The 16,733-nt window shown below is 42.5% G+C and overlaps 1 protein-coding gene across 2 annotated transcripts in view; it reads left to right on the forward strand.

The window, feature by feature from the left end:
• The window catches only part of CLCN1 (chloride voltage-gated channel 1), a 57,044-nt gene extending 40,789 nt beyond the window's left edge, over positions 1-16,255 (forward strand). For both annotated transcript variants that reach the window (XM_088050943.1, XM_005524005.3), the window contains exons 10-23: positions 1,526-1,627; positions 3,390-3,474; positions 3,879-4,028; positions 5,479-5,548; positions 6,843-6,953; positions 7,079-7,292; positions 7,998-8,131; positions 8,608-8,819; positions 8,940-9,045; positions 10,489-10,571; positions 11,327-11,365; positions 12,000-12,104; positions 13,981-14,067; positions 14,573-16,255. In XM_088050943.1, the coding sequence (XP_087907069.1) occupies positions 1,526-1,627; positions 3,390-3,474; positions 3,879-4,028; positions 5,479-5,548; positions 6,843-6,953; positions 7,079-7,292; positions 7,998-8,131; positions 8,608-8,819; positions 8,940-9,045; positions 10,489-10,571; positions 11,327-11,365; positions 12,000-12,104; positions 13,981-14,067; positions 14,573-14,968 (1,894 nt within the window). In that variant the 3' untranslated portion in view covers positions 14,969-16,255. The remainder of the gene's footprint in view (positions 1-1,525; positions 1,628-3,389; positions 3,475-3,878; positions 4,029-5,478; positions 5,549-6,842; positions 6,954-7,078; positions 7,293-7,997; positions 8,132-8,607; positions 8,820-8,939; positions 9,046-10,488; positions 10,572-11,326; positions 11,366-11,999; positions 12,105-13,980; positions 14,068-14,572) is intronic.
• Positions 16,256-16,733: the final 478 nt, after the last annotated feature.

The following is a 16,733-nucleotide window of genomic DNA, read 5'->3' on the forward strand; positions in this document are numbered from 1 at the left end:
CAAGGGAAAATGTAATCCTTTTGATTTTACAGCTAGCTGTTAGAATGCAAAACTTCTTGTCACTATGTTTTGGACAGAGTTGACAGAGCTGGCTTTTTTCAGCATTGCACGTAGGCTAGGAAAGGAATATATGACAACTGCAAAGTGCTTTCAAATGCCTGTGGGTGTCCAATGTGGTCTTTAAAATAAAAAAAAAAAACAAACAACCCCAAAGGCTTGGATAGTCTTGGATAAAGTCCTGATGCCAGCTTGGAATGCTCCAAATTCTCTTAACATTAAGTCTCAAAGTTGAACTTTCTTTCTACCCAATATTTTTCTTCACTTTCATGTAGGACAAGCAGTATCAATGGGTAGATCTTGCTTTTCTGAGTCAGCAAATGTTAGTTTGCATAATCTATACAAAAGGAGCACTTCCAGTTTATTGATAAATTGATAGACATGAATGGAGAGCTCTATATTCTAAAATAAAGTATTATAGAGCAATTCAGTTGACTGTGCAGTCTTTAGGTTTATATTGCCTAAGGGACTGGTCTATTTTAAACACTGTTCTAATCAGTGCTGGCCTAAAATATTTAAGAGTAATTCATTGAACATGTTTGTCTGTGAAAAGCTTTATACTCAGTTTAAACGTGTTTCTGCAATTTTTAAATGATAAAGCAGTATTACTTTCAATGTACATATTTTATATTAAGTATATTTAGTATACTTTAAGCATACTAAATTAATCATTGACTGAGATTTGGCAAAAGCATGCATAACATATAGCAAAGCAAAAGTCCATTAATTTTAGAAATGAATAGGATGAAAATATTAAGTGTTTCTCCTCGGTATCATATGGGTTAATTACTTGCCACATAAAATAAGGCTTCCCCTTACCAATTCTAAATGCAGTCTTTTTCCACTCTTCCTTTTCTTTTTCATGTTCAAGTATTAGGCTATATTTATCCAAGTCTCATTAAGCTACAGAGCCTAAGGATCACACCAATTCTTAGACAACTCCACTTTTTTTCTTACTTTATTAAGGTCAGGAGCATAAGCCTAAGTGATTAGGATCATAGAGATGATATACTTTGCTTTAGGCACAAGAGTTCCTATTACTATTAGTAATTCTTGTAGGCACATAATTTTACTGGATCAGACTTAAAACTCCCTTCATTTTTTACTATTTTCTGTTCCAACCTGATGTTTAAGCTCTGACAATACTGGTCTTTGACTGGTTGCTCTTCATGAGCCCTCGCTGAGAACTGTCAGCCTCTTTTTATAGATTATTTTATAGATTTTTCCCTCTCAGCAAGACAAAATTGGTAAAATGGTAGTGTGAATGACAGAGGTCCAAGATAATTTCTCCCCTTTCATCAGGGAGTCAATATCTTCAAATGAGCTGCTATAGGAGTCACCCTCTTGGTGACACTCCAAAGACTTCACAAGCAGCTCAAGATTAAACCACTTAAACTCATTTCCTTGTTTGATGCTTTGTGTATTATCTGTTGTTTGGCATTATTTTATTTATTTTTCTCCATTTTAGCATATGTTCTGGATTCCTTGGAGCCTTTTTTGTTTATCTCAATCGCCAAGTGGTCCTGGGCATCCGACGTCATAAAGCTCTGAGCCAGTTTCTCACCAAATAGTGAGTGCTTGTCAAGATACTCTCTTTAGGGACCAGACTCTTACACCCTCCTGGTATTGGATAACAACAAATTCTTTCTGGAAGACAGTAGACCTATTTCATGTGTAAAATAGTGAAAATGTGAGAAACTGCTCCTATATGAGAGTAAGATCTCTGCAACCATCAAGAGAATTTTTCCTGCACTGGATTTTCTTTTTGATCAGCCTCCATAGTTTCAAATAGCTTCTTGATTTGAAAGGGAGACTCTGCAATATTTGTTAAGAGGATAAAGCAAACTATTCATTGGACAGAAAATATTTTTAATTAGAAAGTCAATTATCATGCTTCTTAAAATCAGGCTGTTTCTGGTTTGTTTGGGTTTTTTAGGATCTGTGAAAAATTCAACATTATTTATACTTCAGGAAAATTAAATGCAGCTGAAATCTAACTATGTTTTTAAAATATGTATTTGTTTTTTAATCATAGTATTGGCAAAAATGTGAGGAATGTGCTCCATTCTTATGAACCAAAAGCTGAAACTGATAGTAACCAAATGGTGTGAAATGCAGCATGGAAGAGAAATACAAAATAAAAGTCTTGACAACAGAGTTTTTACAGGACACTTGAAGATACTGTTTTCCCCTCTCTAATAAAGTTCTAGCCTCCAAAGTTTATAACTTGAACAAGAAATTCTGGCTAGCTGTAAATGTCTTCAGCCTCTTTGCAGAGAAAGATGTGATACTATGAGAATTTTTGAAGTTGAGAGGCACGGAGGACTTTATTTCTTATCAAGTTGCAGGCCTGGCCAGAAAAAAAACCACTAGATAAACAGAAGTTCAAATTAACTTACTTTCTTATGTGGAAGAAAAATTGTCTTTCTTCATCGTGTAGCCTTACCCATAAGCAGCAGCAGGGCTACCAAGTCAATAGAGGAGTAGAGCAAAGCCTGAAAAGTGGGAATTCACTTTTCACTGATTTCTCAGAATTTTTTAGGTCCTTAGACTGAAACAAATTAAAGGTTATATTTTGTCTTCCTAAATCTCAGCCAACACTTCCTGTAGAAAACAGTAACTTGCCAAGGGCCACATGAGAGGATTAGTCCAGCATGTGGAAGCAGTTTGGGTTCATTCTGTCTCAGTGCTTGTGAAGTGTCACAGTTTTACCCAGACACCCACCCTGGTTCTGGACACAGCAGCAGGAAAACACAGATGGCTTCAGCCTCTGTCCCACTGTGTCCCACTGGCCTGGCACTGCTAGACCCACTGGCTGCCAAGGACACCTTCCACAAAATTGTGACAGTCAGCAGTTCAGTGGAAAGAGAAGCAGTTTTCCCCATAAGAAAACTTATGCAGAGGTGCCTGCAGAAATGTTTGAAAACTCCCTACACTTAAATCCACTAGGACAGGATACATTGCGTGGGGGGTGAAGAAGCAAGGCTGTCATCATCAGGGCAAATGAGAATAGTGGCTTTTGACAATATGTCAACACATCACTGCAAACACTCATTCCTCCTACATGTTCAAGTTTGTGCATGTTGTACACCCCTCTCTTCTTCCATCCTTCCTATTTCACTAATTCTGATGGGAAAAAGGGTTTTGCTGACAGGTAAATTCCATGAGTTATGATGATCAGTGGACCCAGGCATTAAACTGCCAGTAACAGCACTCCAAAGCAATGCATACAAATACAGAGAGGCTTCACAGAAAAGGGATTCCTAGTCCTGAAGTGATGGTGCTACAAGAACAAAATGAGGCCATGTTGTGATAAGTTTTTTTCTTTACAGCCGACTGATATACCCCGCGGTTATAACCTTCTGTATAGCGTCTGTGACATTTCCTCATGGATTTGGGCAGTTCATGGCAGGAGAGGTGAGACTGGAAAGTATATTACCAGTTCTGTGCACTTCTTTGGTATGTAATCTCCTTGTCCTCTGCCCCACTAACCTTGTGCCAGGGAAAAGGGAAGAATGATAGAGAAGGAGTTTGGACTGAGGAGGCACTATATGATCTCTGCTATCTCCTTCATAGAAAACTTGAAAAAGGTCCACTCTTCTAAGCAAATAATAAGGAAGATGTCACCCCATGTGTAAAAGTAGTTATCTTTTCACCTATTTGAGTAAAGTTCTGTCTCTCTTCCTGAAGATTAAAAATGTGAATTAAGTCTCATAGTCATGAATTACCACAGTAAAAATCTCCTCTGCTTCTTTGTAACAGAGATAGAACATTTACTCCATCTAATCTCATGATTCATACCTGGTTTTTTTGCTGTTTAGTTGATGCCACGGGAAGCCATCAGCACTCTTTTTGATAACTATACCTGGATCAAACACTCTGGAGACACACAGATCTTAGGGAAGTCTGCTGCCTGGATCCATCCAAAAGTCAGCGTCTTCGTCATCATCCTGCTCTTCTTCCTCGTGAAGGTAGGAAGCCCAGCTCACCATAACCCTTCTCCACTCAGACTGAATGTTCTTCCCTTTTGTAAAGCTGTTTGTGAAGTGCCAGTGAGGAGTTGCTGGGTACTGAACGAAGCACTACAGCTGCAGTGGATTCCTACATCGTCTGATGCGATGTTTGTCCACCTTGAATGACCAAAATTATTAGGGAATAGTTTCCTTAATTTTGTGGCCTTTTCTGCTCCCCAGGTCATCCTCCTCATGCATCCTGCTGAATGACCTTTGGTATCCACTATAGTAGCTGGTAGCTGGAGGACTAAACCAGAAAAGATTTCTCAAGTTCCACAAAAATAAATATTTGCCTAAAAAGTTCTCAGATAATTTATGTTTGATCTAAATGAAGTCTGATACAGCCTATTTGATATTCCTGACTTCAGATAGGAGACAAATAGGAATATGCAAGCACAATCTATGGCTGTGTGAGGCTCAAGGATTTGTTAGCAGTCCATCAAAATTTGATGGAGAAATGCAGCTAGAAACAGTTTTGCTCGCTTCCCTGAAAGCAACAGCGGATTAAAAATTCTGATATGGTCTGTGGAAGCTGCAACTGTTCAGCCTCTGAAAGGATCAGCTTGACATAGGACAGAACAAAAAAAACCAAAAAAATCAAACACATTTGAAAGAAGAAAACATCATATGTTCAATGTTCCAATCTTCAAAATAAAAGTAGCAATAAGGAGGTTTTTCCTAAAATGAAATATATATATATATATATATATTTATACATATATACATATATATATGAAAGGATAAAAAAATTATAGAATAAGTGCTAATTCTTTTAGTATTTACTTATTCCAAAGGGACAGAAGAGCTGAGGGCACCTTGCAATGTCAGTTGAAAATTTCAGTAGATCAAGAACAGCTATCAATGACTGATCGACACAACTGTTTCCACCTAAAGTAAAACACTCTATCAAATTTCTGACAGGTAGTTAAGGGTTCTCCTTCTGTGATAATTCTTACTACAGTGTACCAAGCAGAAAAGGTCTTGTTTACTTGAGGAAAGGAGGAGTGGACTACAGGGTGTGTCTGTCCTGAGTCTATCTGCTTGCCTTTGGAAGAGCTGTAGCCTCAGTCACTGGATTCATTGGCACTGTCCTACTAACTAAAGACTTTCTCTATTCACTAGATAACTCCTCTTGATTTTCTTCTGGGTGTATTCAGCCTTGGGATAGACCACATTAACAAGAAACAGCTATTTTGACTCTGGGCAAAGGCCTGGCCTGATTCTCCATTGCAGTATAGTCAGATTTCAGCTGTATTTGGCCAGATTTGGTACTGCAAAGACAAAGCTCAGTTAGCAGTATGACACCTCAGCAGCTTTCTGGTCTCTGTAGCCAGGCTGGGCACAGAGTGGGGCAGCAGGAAATGCTACTGCTGCTCAGTAACAACTGCACCCTCTGCCTCTGTTGCAGTTCTGCATGGCTGTTATTGCCACCACGATGCCAATCCCCTGTGGAGGCTTCATGCCTGTTTTCGTATTAGGTGAGTTTCAATTTTGTTTTGCAGCATATTCATCTGACAGGTGGAGAGAGTAGGAGAGGCACTGCCTACACACCCAGCAGGGTGCATCTAGTGTAAGAGCAGTCATCACTTGATGTCTGTGACAACCTGATTAGCAGTCCATAGACTGGGTCTCTGCTTTTGACTTTCCCTCACCCGCCCGAAACTAAATTCCAAGTAGGTAATCCCTACCCTTTTACATAAGGAAAGCCACACCTGGGGAGACATGCTGAGCCATGGCCTTCTAATCTCTGTGCCTCTTCACTTACAGAGTAACCTCCATCCTACAATTAATAGTAGTTGTTCCTTTCACCCCTGAAAGCCAGACAGAAGAGGTAACCTCAACACTGGTACCCACAATGTAATCTACCACTTATTCCTTTCTTCTGACTGAAATGTGATAACATAAAAAGTTTATTGACTTTTAACTCGTTTTAATTCCAATAAAAAAAAAATAAAAAGACTATATGATGCTAATGTTAAGAAAGAGGCTGTGTTAGACTGAACTATACAAGCTCATGATGTTCAGCATTAAGTACCCACAACTCTCAAATGAAATAGGGTGCTTTAAGGATCTCTGACTTCTGGCAGGCAGCAACTGAACATGAGGCAGTACCATGCCCTTGCAGTGATGAAGGCTAACCAACATCAAGGCTGTATTAGGAAAAGACTTAGACAGCAATGCAAGAAATTGGGTGTTTTTATGCATTCAGCATAAAAAGTTTTGGATACAATTCTGGAACATTGTGCCATTTTGTGTCCACCAATCCAAGAGATCCTTGCAGACTTGTAAAACCTGTCTGAACAAGACTTGGGTGACTCCACCTCACTTTGAAATTAGCCCGTTTCTGAGCAGGGGTCAGAACAAGACCTCCAGAAGTCTCTTCCCACAAAAACTTCTCTGTAAGCTGTGATTCCAATGTTTAGACACACAGAATGAGCGTCTAAAGGGCCTCAAGTCTGATCTGGATTGAGATTTTACACAGTCTGAAAATATGTCCTCCAGCCTGGGAATCACAGCTACTGCCTGGTGTGCCCAAGTGAATGAATGAGGGATCAACTGTATTTACCAGTCTTAGTGCCCTTTTTTCCTCTTGGAGTCTAACTTCTGTATTTTGTAACTTAGAACTACTCTTCAGTTACCAGTGTCATTTTAATGTCAGTTTTGGCTTCGTTCCTGTTAGAAAATATCCAAGAGATTGCCCAGCAAAGCAGCACAGCACAGATTGGATGTTCCTTATATGTTAATTACATAACTGTCAGTGTTATTTTTCAGGTGCTGCATTTGGACGTCTCATTGGGGAAATCATGGCATCACTTTTTCCCAACGGGATCCTCTTTGATGACATTCTTTATCAAATCTTACCTGGAGGGTATGCTGTCATTGGTGAGCCTCCATGCCTTCCTTTTCCCTCACCTGGTCCCACTGCTGTAATTTTCCTGGTTGACATGACATGCTATTTCTATATGACAGTCTTCTTCTCTCCCTATTCCTTCTCCTACCTGGGAAAGGTGCAGCAGCTTTGACAGGAGCGGTGAGCCACACCGTCTCCACCGCTGTCATCTGCTTCGAGCTGACGGGTCAGATCTCTCACATCCTGCCCATGATGGTGGCTGTCATTCTTGCCAACATGGTGGCCCAGAGTTTGCAGCCCAGCCTCTATGACAGCATCATCCAGGTGAAGAAGTTGCCCTACCTGCCAGACCTGGGCTGGAATCACATAAGGTATAGTAGCAAAACAGGTGGGCAAAGAAATAAGGCAGGAGAGGGTTAAGACCACAGGGAAATAAAAAGTTATGAAAAGGGTTCAGTTCTACAAAGGAATTAAGAAGGCAGAATAGGCCCGCAGTAAGAAAAAACAAGTGTTGAAGTTGAAGAATTAGGTTTCATACACAAAAATGGAGAAAAGTCCTCTTCTTCTTTTCACTGAAAGCACAAGTTTGAATGATCTGCAATGTTACTGAATGTGTATTAATATTTCCAAATCGCTTCAGCTTAACAATTTAAAAACCAGGAGTCTTATTTATCTAAATTCAGTGGGGCTTGGATATTTTTCCCCGGAAAATGTTTGAAATGCTTTATTTGGATATTTTACTTGAAGCAAAACTCAGTTATTCCTATAAATGTCTTCCTCTCTCTAGTATGTATCATACACATATGTATGTATATAAAAACCATCTAAACATATATGTATACATGTGTGTATTTTATGGTGAGGGGTAGCACAGTGGAATACAACTGTAATGGAAATCCAGTTAATCTGTGCTTATCCTCTTGGAAAGTCCTCTGGTTACAGTCACAGACAATCATTTGGCAGCTGCATTTTGAGCACATTTTAAAAAGTGGTCATTTAGGTATTTCTTTAGGGAATTTATGTACTTGACATTTTTAATATGCTAACTCTTCCTCTTATCATCCATAAATTCACAGCAAATACAATATCTTTGTTGAGGACATTATGGTCCAAGATGTGAAATTTGTTTCCTCCAACTGTAAATACCGAGACTTGCAAGCGGTACTCCAAAGCACCACAGTGAAATCTTTGCCTTTGGTGGACTCTCCAGGTAAGCAATGTGGAGAAACTGGTCCTTCCTGAAGACTGTCTCAGCTTGGAGAAAATAGCTTTCAAATTACAGGGTGTGAAGCAGGCAGTGTGACCTACCACACAAAAAAATAAATCCTGAAAATCTCCCACTGTGGATGATGTATGGCAGACAGGTAAGCTGGAGTGTGGGCAGTAAAGCAGATCCAGCACCTAAGGGAGGTGTGTGGGACGTCTGTAGACTGAACTGTGACAACAGGGCCTTCCTGGGATCCTGCATGAGCCAAGAGCATGGATGGGGTGGCACAGCTCAGGACAGGGAGGTCCCGCCCCACAGCCTAGGAGCTGCCACAGGGCTGGTCAATGACTCTTGTACAGCTCTAGATAGTACGAGCCTGAGCACCTGGAAGAGGCTGGTAGGAGGAAGGGGTGATATGTGGAAGGGGACCTTCAAAACCTTGAGGTGGCTTAATGGCTCCCCTGCTCTGTGCTGTGCAGAGTCCATGATCCTCCTGGGGTCTGTGGAGCGATCAGAACTGCAGGCTCTCCTCCAGACACACCTCAGCCCGGAGCGGCGACGGCTCCTCAACAGAGAAATGCAGCAGAAGCTGAATGAGACACCCTACGATGGACCCTGGGCAAACCTGCCAAAGCTGAAGCACGAATCTTTTGCTTATGTTGATGAGGATGAGGATACAGAGAAGGGAGAGGTGAGGGAGAGAAGTGGACAGACTGCAGCATACAGAATGCTTAGAAGCAGTCAGGCATTTGAGGAGGCTGAGAAATAAATGGCACAAGGTGGACTTTATTTTCTCTCCTTTCTGTAACAGCTGCCTCGGCCTCCAAGTCCCACTCCCAGCTACCCAGAGGAGCCAAATGGCCCAACAAGTGCTCTTAAACAAATGCCTGAAACCTTGGAGTCCCAGCAACACTCAGGTATGGTAACTTCTTTCATGGCTCAACCACATCCTGAAACAATCCCCCACAAGCCTGGGGAAGCTTTCATGCTAACTGTGTGTACCTGCCTGTGTGAGCTGCTGGTTTCCCAGAGACTGAGAGAAGGAGCTTTCTCTGCTGCTCCTGAATCAAAGACACTTTGTTAGTGCATCTCAACATCAGTGTAATGTACCTGGAAATACCTTCTGTTATGACCCCTCAGAGAGCATGGCATAGGTAGTCCCACTGAGGATGGACTCTCTTGGTCTCCCCACTCCATTCTTTGCAATAACAATTCTTTGGACGTTTTCTGTAGAGTCTAGATGGAAGAGTCCCCATCTCTTGGCTCCTTCACCATGTGAATGAATCTCCCTGGGGAAAGCAGCCTGAGAGCTGAACATCTGCACAAAGTTTTTGAGTAGCTTAGGCTGTTGCTCAGCCATCTCCAAAATTGAAAGAATCCTCCCTTGGACACGCATCTCTTTGATTCGGCTGCATTAATGTGAGGGACAACACTGATGTATTGTGTTCTTTTGTGTCACACCCCAGCCTGTATTAGCTGTGCTTTCAAGACTGTACTCATAGCTCATTTCTGATTCATTTATCATGTATATTTGATGCAGGATGGTGGGTTGTTTTTTTATCCTTTATGCATCCTGAAATATGCAGACAGTGAGTAAGCACAGCGATGTAGCCCAGTCTTGAGAATGAGTACAGAGGACAGGGCTTTAGCTCGTGCTTTTAGGTACCCAAAGGTTACATGTAATAGAGCATATAGCACATTCTGGTTCATTAACACCCCTCATGTATGACTAAAACTTTAAGACATAGAAAAATCCACTTTATGTTTCCAGAGCAGTGGAGTGGTGGGACAGCCATCCACCTATCTTACCAAAGCAGAAAAAGAACCACATATAAAACAAGGACTGTGTGTGAAACATTTTATGTGAAGCTAGAACTGAGTGACCCAGGAATGACAAGAGGAAGTGGAACAGGAGTGAATTAATAAGACCTTCTTTTTCTTTTTTTAGTTTGGCTCACTGGTATCTTTGCTTCTGACCAAACTTCCTCCACAGCCTTGTTCAGAACAGCACCAGGCCCCATCTCCTCCTCTTTGCTAACTCCTCTGCCTGGGAGTATAATTCTGGTCTTTCCTATTCCCATCATTCCACTGCTGGCAGAACCCATGGACTCCTCACCCCTTGGCACCTGTCACATCCAGTTTGATGATACGTTTTGTTGCATGGGAATATTCATTCTGGAATGTCCCAGACACCATCTTAGAAACTGAATGCCAGATTGTGGCTGGCTCAGCTCTATCATGTCCCTCGTAGTTATTTCCCAGCCTGCCTTGGCTAAGAGGATGTGATAGGTGTGGGGTTTTGTATTTTTGTCTCTCACTTGTTCTTCTGTCTTATCCACATGTTTGTTCTCATCCTTCAGGCAGTTTCAGGAGTCTGAGGCAACTGATCCAGCAGCTCTTGTGCCACTGCAGCCGTCCACATGAAACAGAGAGCACCATCCAGGTTAGGGCTACAGAGGGCCTGATAGTACCCAGAAGAAGGAAGGGAATGCAATGGAACTAGAGACTACTACTTGACATTCAGCATTTGGCTAAAGCATGGACACAATTATGGTCCTGAACTCTGACAGCATCAGTGGGGAACTCCCTCCAAGGAGAAAGGGTGTGATTACTGTAAAGGAGTGTGCATCTTCCTAAAGAGTCACCTGTGCTCAGGTGTCAGGCTACCATTGTGATTGAGTTTGGGCATCTTTTCTCAGTGAAAAAAAAATTAATGATATTTTGGCTAACCTGCCATAAAGAGCAGTTCTATTCCATTTGGCAAACAGTTCTGGACAGATGGAGAAAAATGAAAAAAATGCTTTAGGCTCTTGCCATGTTAAACGCCCTTGGTTATTTGACACCTCTGCACAGGATTTGGGGATAACAGACAGAGCTTATGGGACCACTCCAGGGCAGTGGTTGGACCCCATGTGGGATGTCCTGAGAGCATCTAAATCAGTATTAGATGGCCACGTTTAGGCACCTGAATTGCTCCACCAGAACTCCATGGTGAATTGTCATTGGCAAGGGAAGCACAGCAAGGGCAGAGCACACTGTATAATGGATGAGTATAAAGAAAATCTGAGCACTTGGTAAGACACTATTTGGAACAAAAAGGGGACCACATGGGGTGAGGAGGCTGTGCAGATTTTCCCTTTCTGTACTCTGTGAAACGGTGGGTTCTTTGTCTGTCCTGAACAGTGTTTTCTCCTACAGGAGTCAGTGGAAGTCATTGAGACAATGACGCCAGAAGAGGTAAGACCAGGTGCAAAAACGGAGTGAGGTCATGTGAGTGCTTCTTTTACCCATTTCCTATCACTTGCAATGCTCCAGGAACCTCAGTGATTGCCACATAAAGCCATAGCCAAAGTCACTTTCTTGTTGGAGTGGCACAGTGGGCAAGTCTCACCCATAAGAGAAGAGATTGGTTAGATGTGTTGTAAGACTCTGACTAATCTGATCTAGCTTTGAAGTCAGCCCTGCTGCAGCAGGGTTTTGGACTAGAGGCCTCCACGGGTGTCCCCTCATCTAAATCTTTCTGTGGCCCCACGTTGTTCCATCATTTCTTACATAGTGGATCGATTATCTTGCAACAACAAGGGGAAGATGCACTCAGAAAGAAAAGCTAAAGATTTTCACTCCCTCTTTAAGAAGGGAAAAAACAAAATCCCAACTTCTGAAAAAAATCTCTGAATTGCTCTGTTTCCACAGGGACTTGACATCTGGCAAGAAAGGGGTGGGAAGCCTGAGGGGTGAGATATAATGGACAAGATGAATGATGGACGTAGGAAGGAAGAAGCATTAACAGGAGGAGGGGGCTAGCTTGGGTACACAAGACAGCAATGCTGCAGGTAGCTGTAAGAGTGACTCCTCTTCTTTCCTGTGTCAGATAGATGCTTGGGAACAGGAGGAGCTGAACAAGAACGTGTGCTTTGACAGCTGCCGCGTAGATCCTTCCCCTTTCCAACTGGTGGAGAGAACTTCCCTGCACAAGGTGAGTGCAGATGTCTTCTTGAGGCATACATCATTTTTCTCCACTCACTCCAAGTCCAGTCTATCACTTATTTATTCCCCCTGTCTTCACCTACAACTACTATCACCAGCCACTTTCAAATCAAGCAACATCGAGCTTGTTCCTGTAATCTTCTGTATACACCTCCAATCTCCTGCAAAATGAAAGGCTTTGTGATAAGAAGTCTGAGTCCATTTATTAAAAAAGCTTTTGGACAAAAACAAACAAACAAACAAAAATCTGCTACATGAACAGTAGCATTGTGTGCCTTGCTGCTGGGGCATTGCACTGAGATTTAGACTCTGCCCTGTCAGTGTGCAGCACTGGAATGAGCACTCCTGGATTTCTCAGGGTGTTTCTGTCAGGTTGTAAAGTCTGCCTGTGTCATAGGCCCTTCACTGAAATGAAGCACAAGGAAAGAGGAAGCTGGATCATGCAACACCTAGAGTCAGCATAGGATGACTGAGGATTAAAGCAGTCATTGGATGCCAGGAGGAAGACAAGATGGGGCTTTTACTCAGTGGAAAGGGAAAGCAGTCTACTGAAGCAAAAGTGCACAGTGCATGCTTTTATCAATACTCATTTAATGTGAATGGTCAGCATAAACCTTGTGCTAAATTAATCAATTACTGTTAAGATGTCAGCCTTGAGCAAAACAAGAATATGCTAGCATATAGTTCAGATGAGCTTTATGAAGGGCTGGGTGACGTCATCTGAAAACCACTAGCATTTATCTTTGAGAATATAAGCTCACAAAAAATTATACCTGAAGGCTGTTCGTGGGGAAAGTGTCAATCAAAAGAGCAAGTGAGAAATTCTAAAATAACAGACAAATCAACTTAACTTGGATGAACAAAAAAACCCCAACAAAACAACAAAAACCAAACAGGAATAAATGATCAAAATATATGAAGTATCCACAGTTAGATCTAAATATGAGACTACTGACAATGAAAATAATACCACAGTTTATCGTGATCAAGCTATATTTAACCAGTGTAGTTTTCTTTTACATTAAAATGTCTTTTTCTTGAGAAATCAGATTTTTCCTAGTTTTCACTAGAACATGACATTCAGTATCTCATATGATGCTTAAAAAAAACCAAACAGTAAAACACTAGCTGTGACAGAATGATATAATGTAAGACCAGAGCTAAAGTCCAGCTAGAGCTCAGCTTCAAGAACCTGGAGGCTGGAAATATAACAGAGATGAGCACTGAGAATGTGGAAAGTTTTAGAAAGCCAGATCTGTGAATAATAGTAAAATAATGGGGTATATTTAGGCTGAAGAAAAGAAGACTGATAGCCGTGTGATATCTGTCCTTTCAAGGAGACTTTGTAAGAGAAAGGAAATAACTTGTTCTCAGTGTTCTCACTGCACTGGATAAGCAACAAGCTTAAGTTTTCACAGAAAACATTCTGGGACTGGAAAAAAATAAATCCTCTATTGTTAAGGAAAGCACTGGAATAAATAACCTAAGCAGTTTTTGACTCTACATATATGGTAGTTCATCTTCCAGCACCAAAATGAAACAGGATCTGCATAGGTCTCTAAATGCACAACACAGGGTGTTGTATGTGAATCTCCACCAGATGCAGGATGAGAATAACCTTGAGAATGTGCTCTCCATCATCAGCGCAGTCCCAACTACAGCTGCACAGCAGAAGGAGCAGGGAGTAGTATTTGGCAGATACAAAAGGGGAAGAAGGGAAGACATCGTTTCTCACTGGGATAACTGCACAATTTTGTCTCTTTGTGACTTCCATTTCTAAATCCTGAGTCCCAGCCCTAGCACCAAGTTCTGTGCTACCCATTTCCTAAGTCCCTGACATGGTCTTCTCGCGGTTTTGCTCCTAGACACACACCTTGTTCTCCCTGCTGGGTCTCAGCCACGCCTACGTAACCAGCATGGGGAAGCTGAGGGGAGTGTTGGCTTTGGAAGAGGTGAGTACAGATCCTCTGCCATCCTCTTAAATAACTGCAAGTGTCCTGTGGATCACTGCAGTAACTCACAGGTGCTGCAAGTTCCAGCTGGGAATATATATAACTGCAAGTGCTACATTTTCAACCCAGTGTTGAATTCTGAGTCAGCTCTTTGGAATCCATGTAAGGGAATGGATGACTGCATTTCGGTGGAGGCAGCAGGTGCTCTTTCCAGGGATGTTAGAAGGTTCATCTTTTTCATAAGTGTAGGGCTTTTCACTGAGGCTTAATAGCCACTCTTAACTGAGTGGCTATTACTGTTTCTGAAAGAGGCATGGAATTTGTTGTTTACCATGCAATTTTTCACTACACCACCAGTGTACAAGATCTCCACAAGCCCCAGAGGTAGAGCTGTGACTCTGTTTGTGATCCCCTTACCCTGGGGAGTAGATGAACTTCTGCTGGGTAGGGCTGGGCCAGCCTCCCTTTCATGTTTTCATCCTGAAATTTTTCTCTTTTTTTTCAGCTCCAGAAGGCAATAGAGGGTTCCACCCGCTCTGGGGTTCGTCTCCGACCACCCCTTGCCAGTTTCCGTGACATCAACCGGACTTCCACCAGCACTGAGGTCGGGCAGGGCGCTCAGGCGTGGAGCCGGGAAGACAACGGCATGGTGGCAGCACAGCAAGCAGCAAACCTGGGCACTGAGAGCCCTCCGCCTCCCTGCTCGCACTCTCCCCAGCCCTCACACTCACAGGAAGAGGGGGAAGTCCCCAGCTCCGCTTATGCCACGGATACTGAGCTGGAAGAGATGGAGCTGACAGGGCCAGTTGCTGAAAACATCTCAGACATCCTCAAGGACATAAACCTACGCACCACTGACCTGGATGAAGATGAAGATGAGAATGAGGATGTTGCCATATAGCTGGTGTGAGGGAAGCAGTCCATCACACTCTTCAGTGAGCCAGTCTTCTTGCGTTTGCTCCTCAAAGAGAAGCTTTTGGATGTCCCTTGCAATCCCCACAGAGGGGTGATTCAGCTGGGAGGAGGGACATCAGGCTGACCCTCTCTCCTGACGCTTCCCCTCTGTGCAGACTGTTAGGCTGCTGGACTATTCTGGCGCGTGCAGGTGTCAGATGTGGACCGCGAGGTGCCTGAGTGCAGGCTTACAATGCCCAGGCTCCTGCCACGGCAGAGCACACTGTTAACAGGACCTGGATACTGCTGGACACAGTCAGGATGCTCGGGGTCAATCTGCCACGTGGAAAGTGCAGGAGGATCAGTTCTCACTCGCCACCGGTGCCGTCCTTCCAGTGGCCCCAGGCCAGCACGCAGCAGAGTAACGCAGCCAAACCTCCAGCCTAGAAGCACACTGCTGCTTCTGACTGCCACCCTGTCCATGTTGCTGCAGCTCCTTTTCACTGGCTCTTATCTTGCACCCCTCCCCCAAACATTCCCACACAGAACGTTTTTATTCTTTCTCAATTTTTACTCTGGGATTTTCCTGGATGGGGATGCAGTTAGGAGCTTCTCCTCTATCCTATAACTGAGCCATGCCCTAAAAACAGATAGGAGGAAAATATTTGGTATATGTCTCATGTCTTGAATTCAGCCAAGGCTTTAGAAAACACTGGAAGGGAGAAAAGCTTCTTTGTTTTTCCATCATCTCTGGAATTTTAAAACAGAAATGGAAAATCTTAGTTGAGGGCATCCTCAGTGCTGGGGGAAGAAGAGTAAAACAGCATATATGTACCTGTATTTCAAATAGCTGTGTTTGTCTCTCTGAATCACTGTTCACAATTTTTCACAGTTATAGTCTTAAAATGTAAGAACTCAAGAAAAAAAAAATAATTACGGAGTGTTAGCAGGCTGCCAAGAAATACAGCAGAGGGAAGACACATTTTCTACACTTTGAAAACAGGTTTCTTTCTGAAAACTCCTGCTCTCGTTCTTGGTAATTCTACCCTGCCTACTTTCCACATATTTCTGCATACCTCAGATCCGAGAATTCCAGCTCTCACTTTTGCCAGCTTGTCTCTGTTGTGGCTAACAGCAAAGACCTCAACCCTTGTCTGCAGCATCCCTCTATTCCAGTTCTAAATCTGGAGCAGATCTGCATCTTGCAAAAAGATGTCTTGTCAGTTCGTGTCATGCATGCAAAACCTTGGCATCCAAAGATAAGATGCTGCTTCACCGCTCTTGTGAGGTTTTCTCAGTAAACAGGCAAAACCAAATTCTGTGTATTCTGCAGCTTCTTCTAACAGTCTACATCTCTTTCTACCATATTTTTGGTGTCTCATAGCACTTATATGTCCCAAGCAGCCTATTAGATGTGTTTCCACTAATCAGAATCCAGGGTCTGAAAATACGTTCTTGAGGGTATTCTCATTCCCCTTCCTGATAGCATTATCCCTTCCTGAAAACATTATCTAACTTAAGTCACCAATCCTCTTTAACATGTGATTTTCCATAAGCTGTCTCAGGAGCAAGTCAAAAAAATCATTACCTCTAACCCAGTCACCAAAGGAAAATTCCCTCCTGGCTTTAATTCCAAGTATTGACCTTGCACCAATTCCTCTCTGATAATGCTTATAGGTGGGAGAGTCTGTGACAAGCTTACAGTAGGAGGAAATCTGCCCTGCTAGTCTCTCAAAGAGAGAGAAATTTATTTTTGCTGTCTGGAATTCAGA

Source organism: Pseudopodoces humilis, chromosome 2, assembly GCF_049639895.1.
Source record: "Pseudopodoces humilis isolate 2021_Gansu_Grassland_sample_001 chromosome 2, ASM4963989v1, whole genome shotgun sequence".
In the NCBI taxonomy this organism is placed as follows: Eukaryota; Metazoa; Chordata; class Aves; order Passeriformes; family Paridae; genus Pseudopodoces; species Pseudopodoces humilis.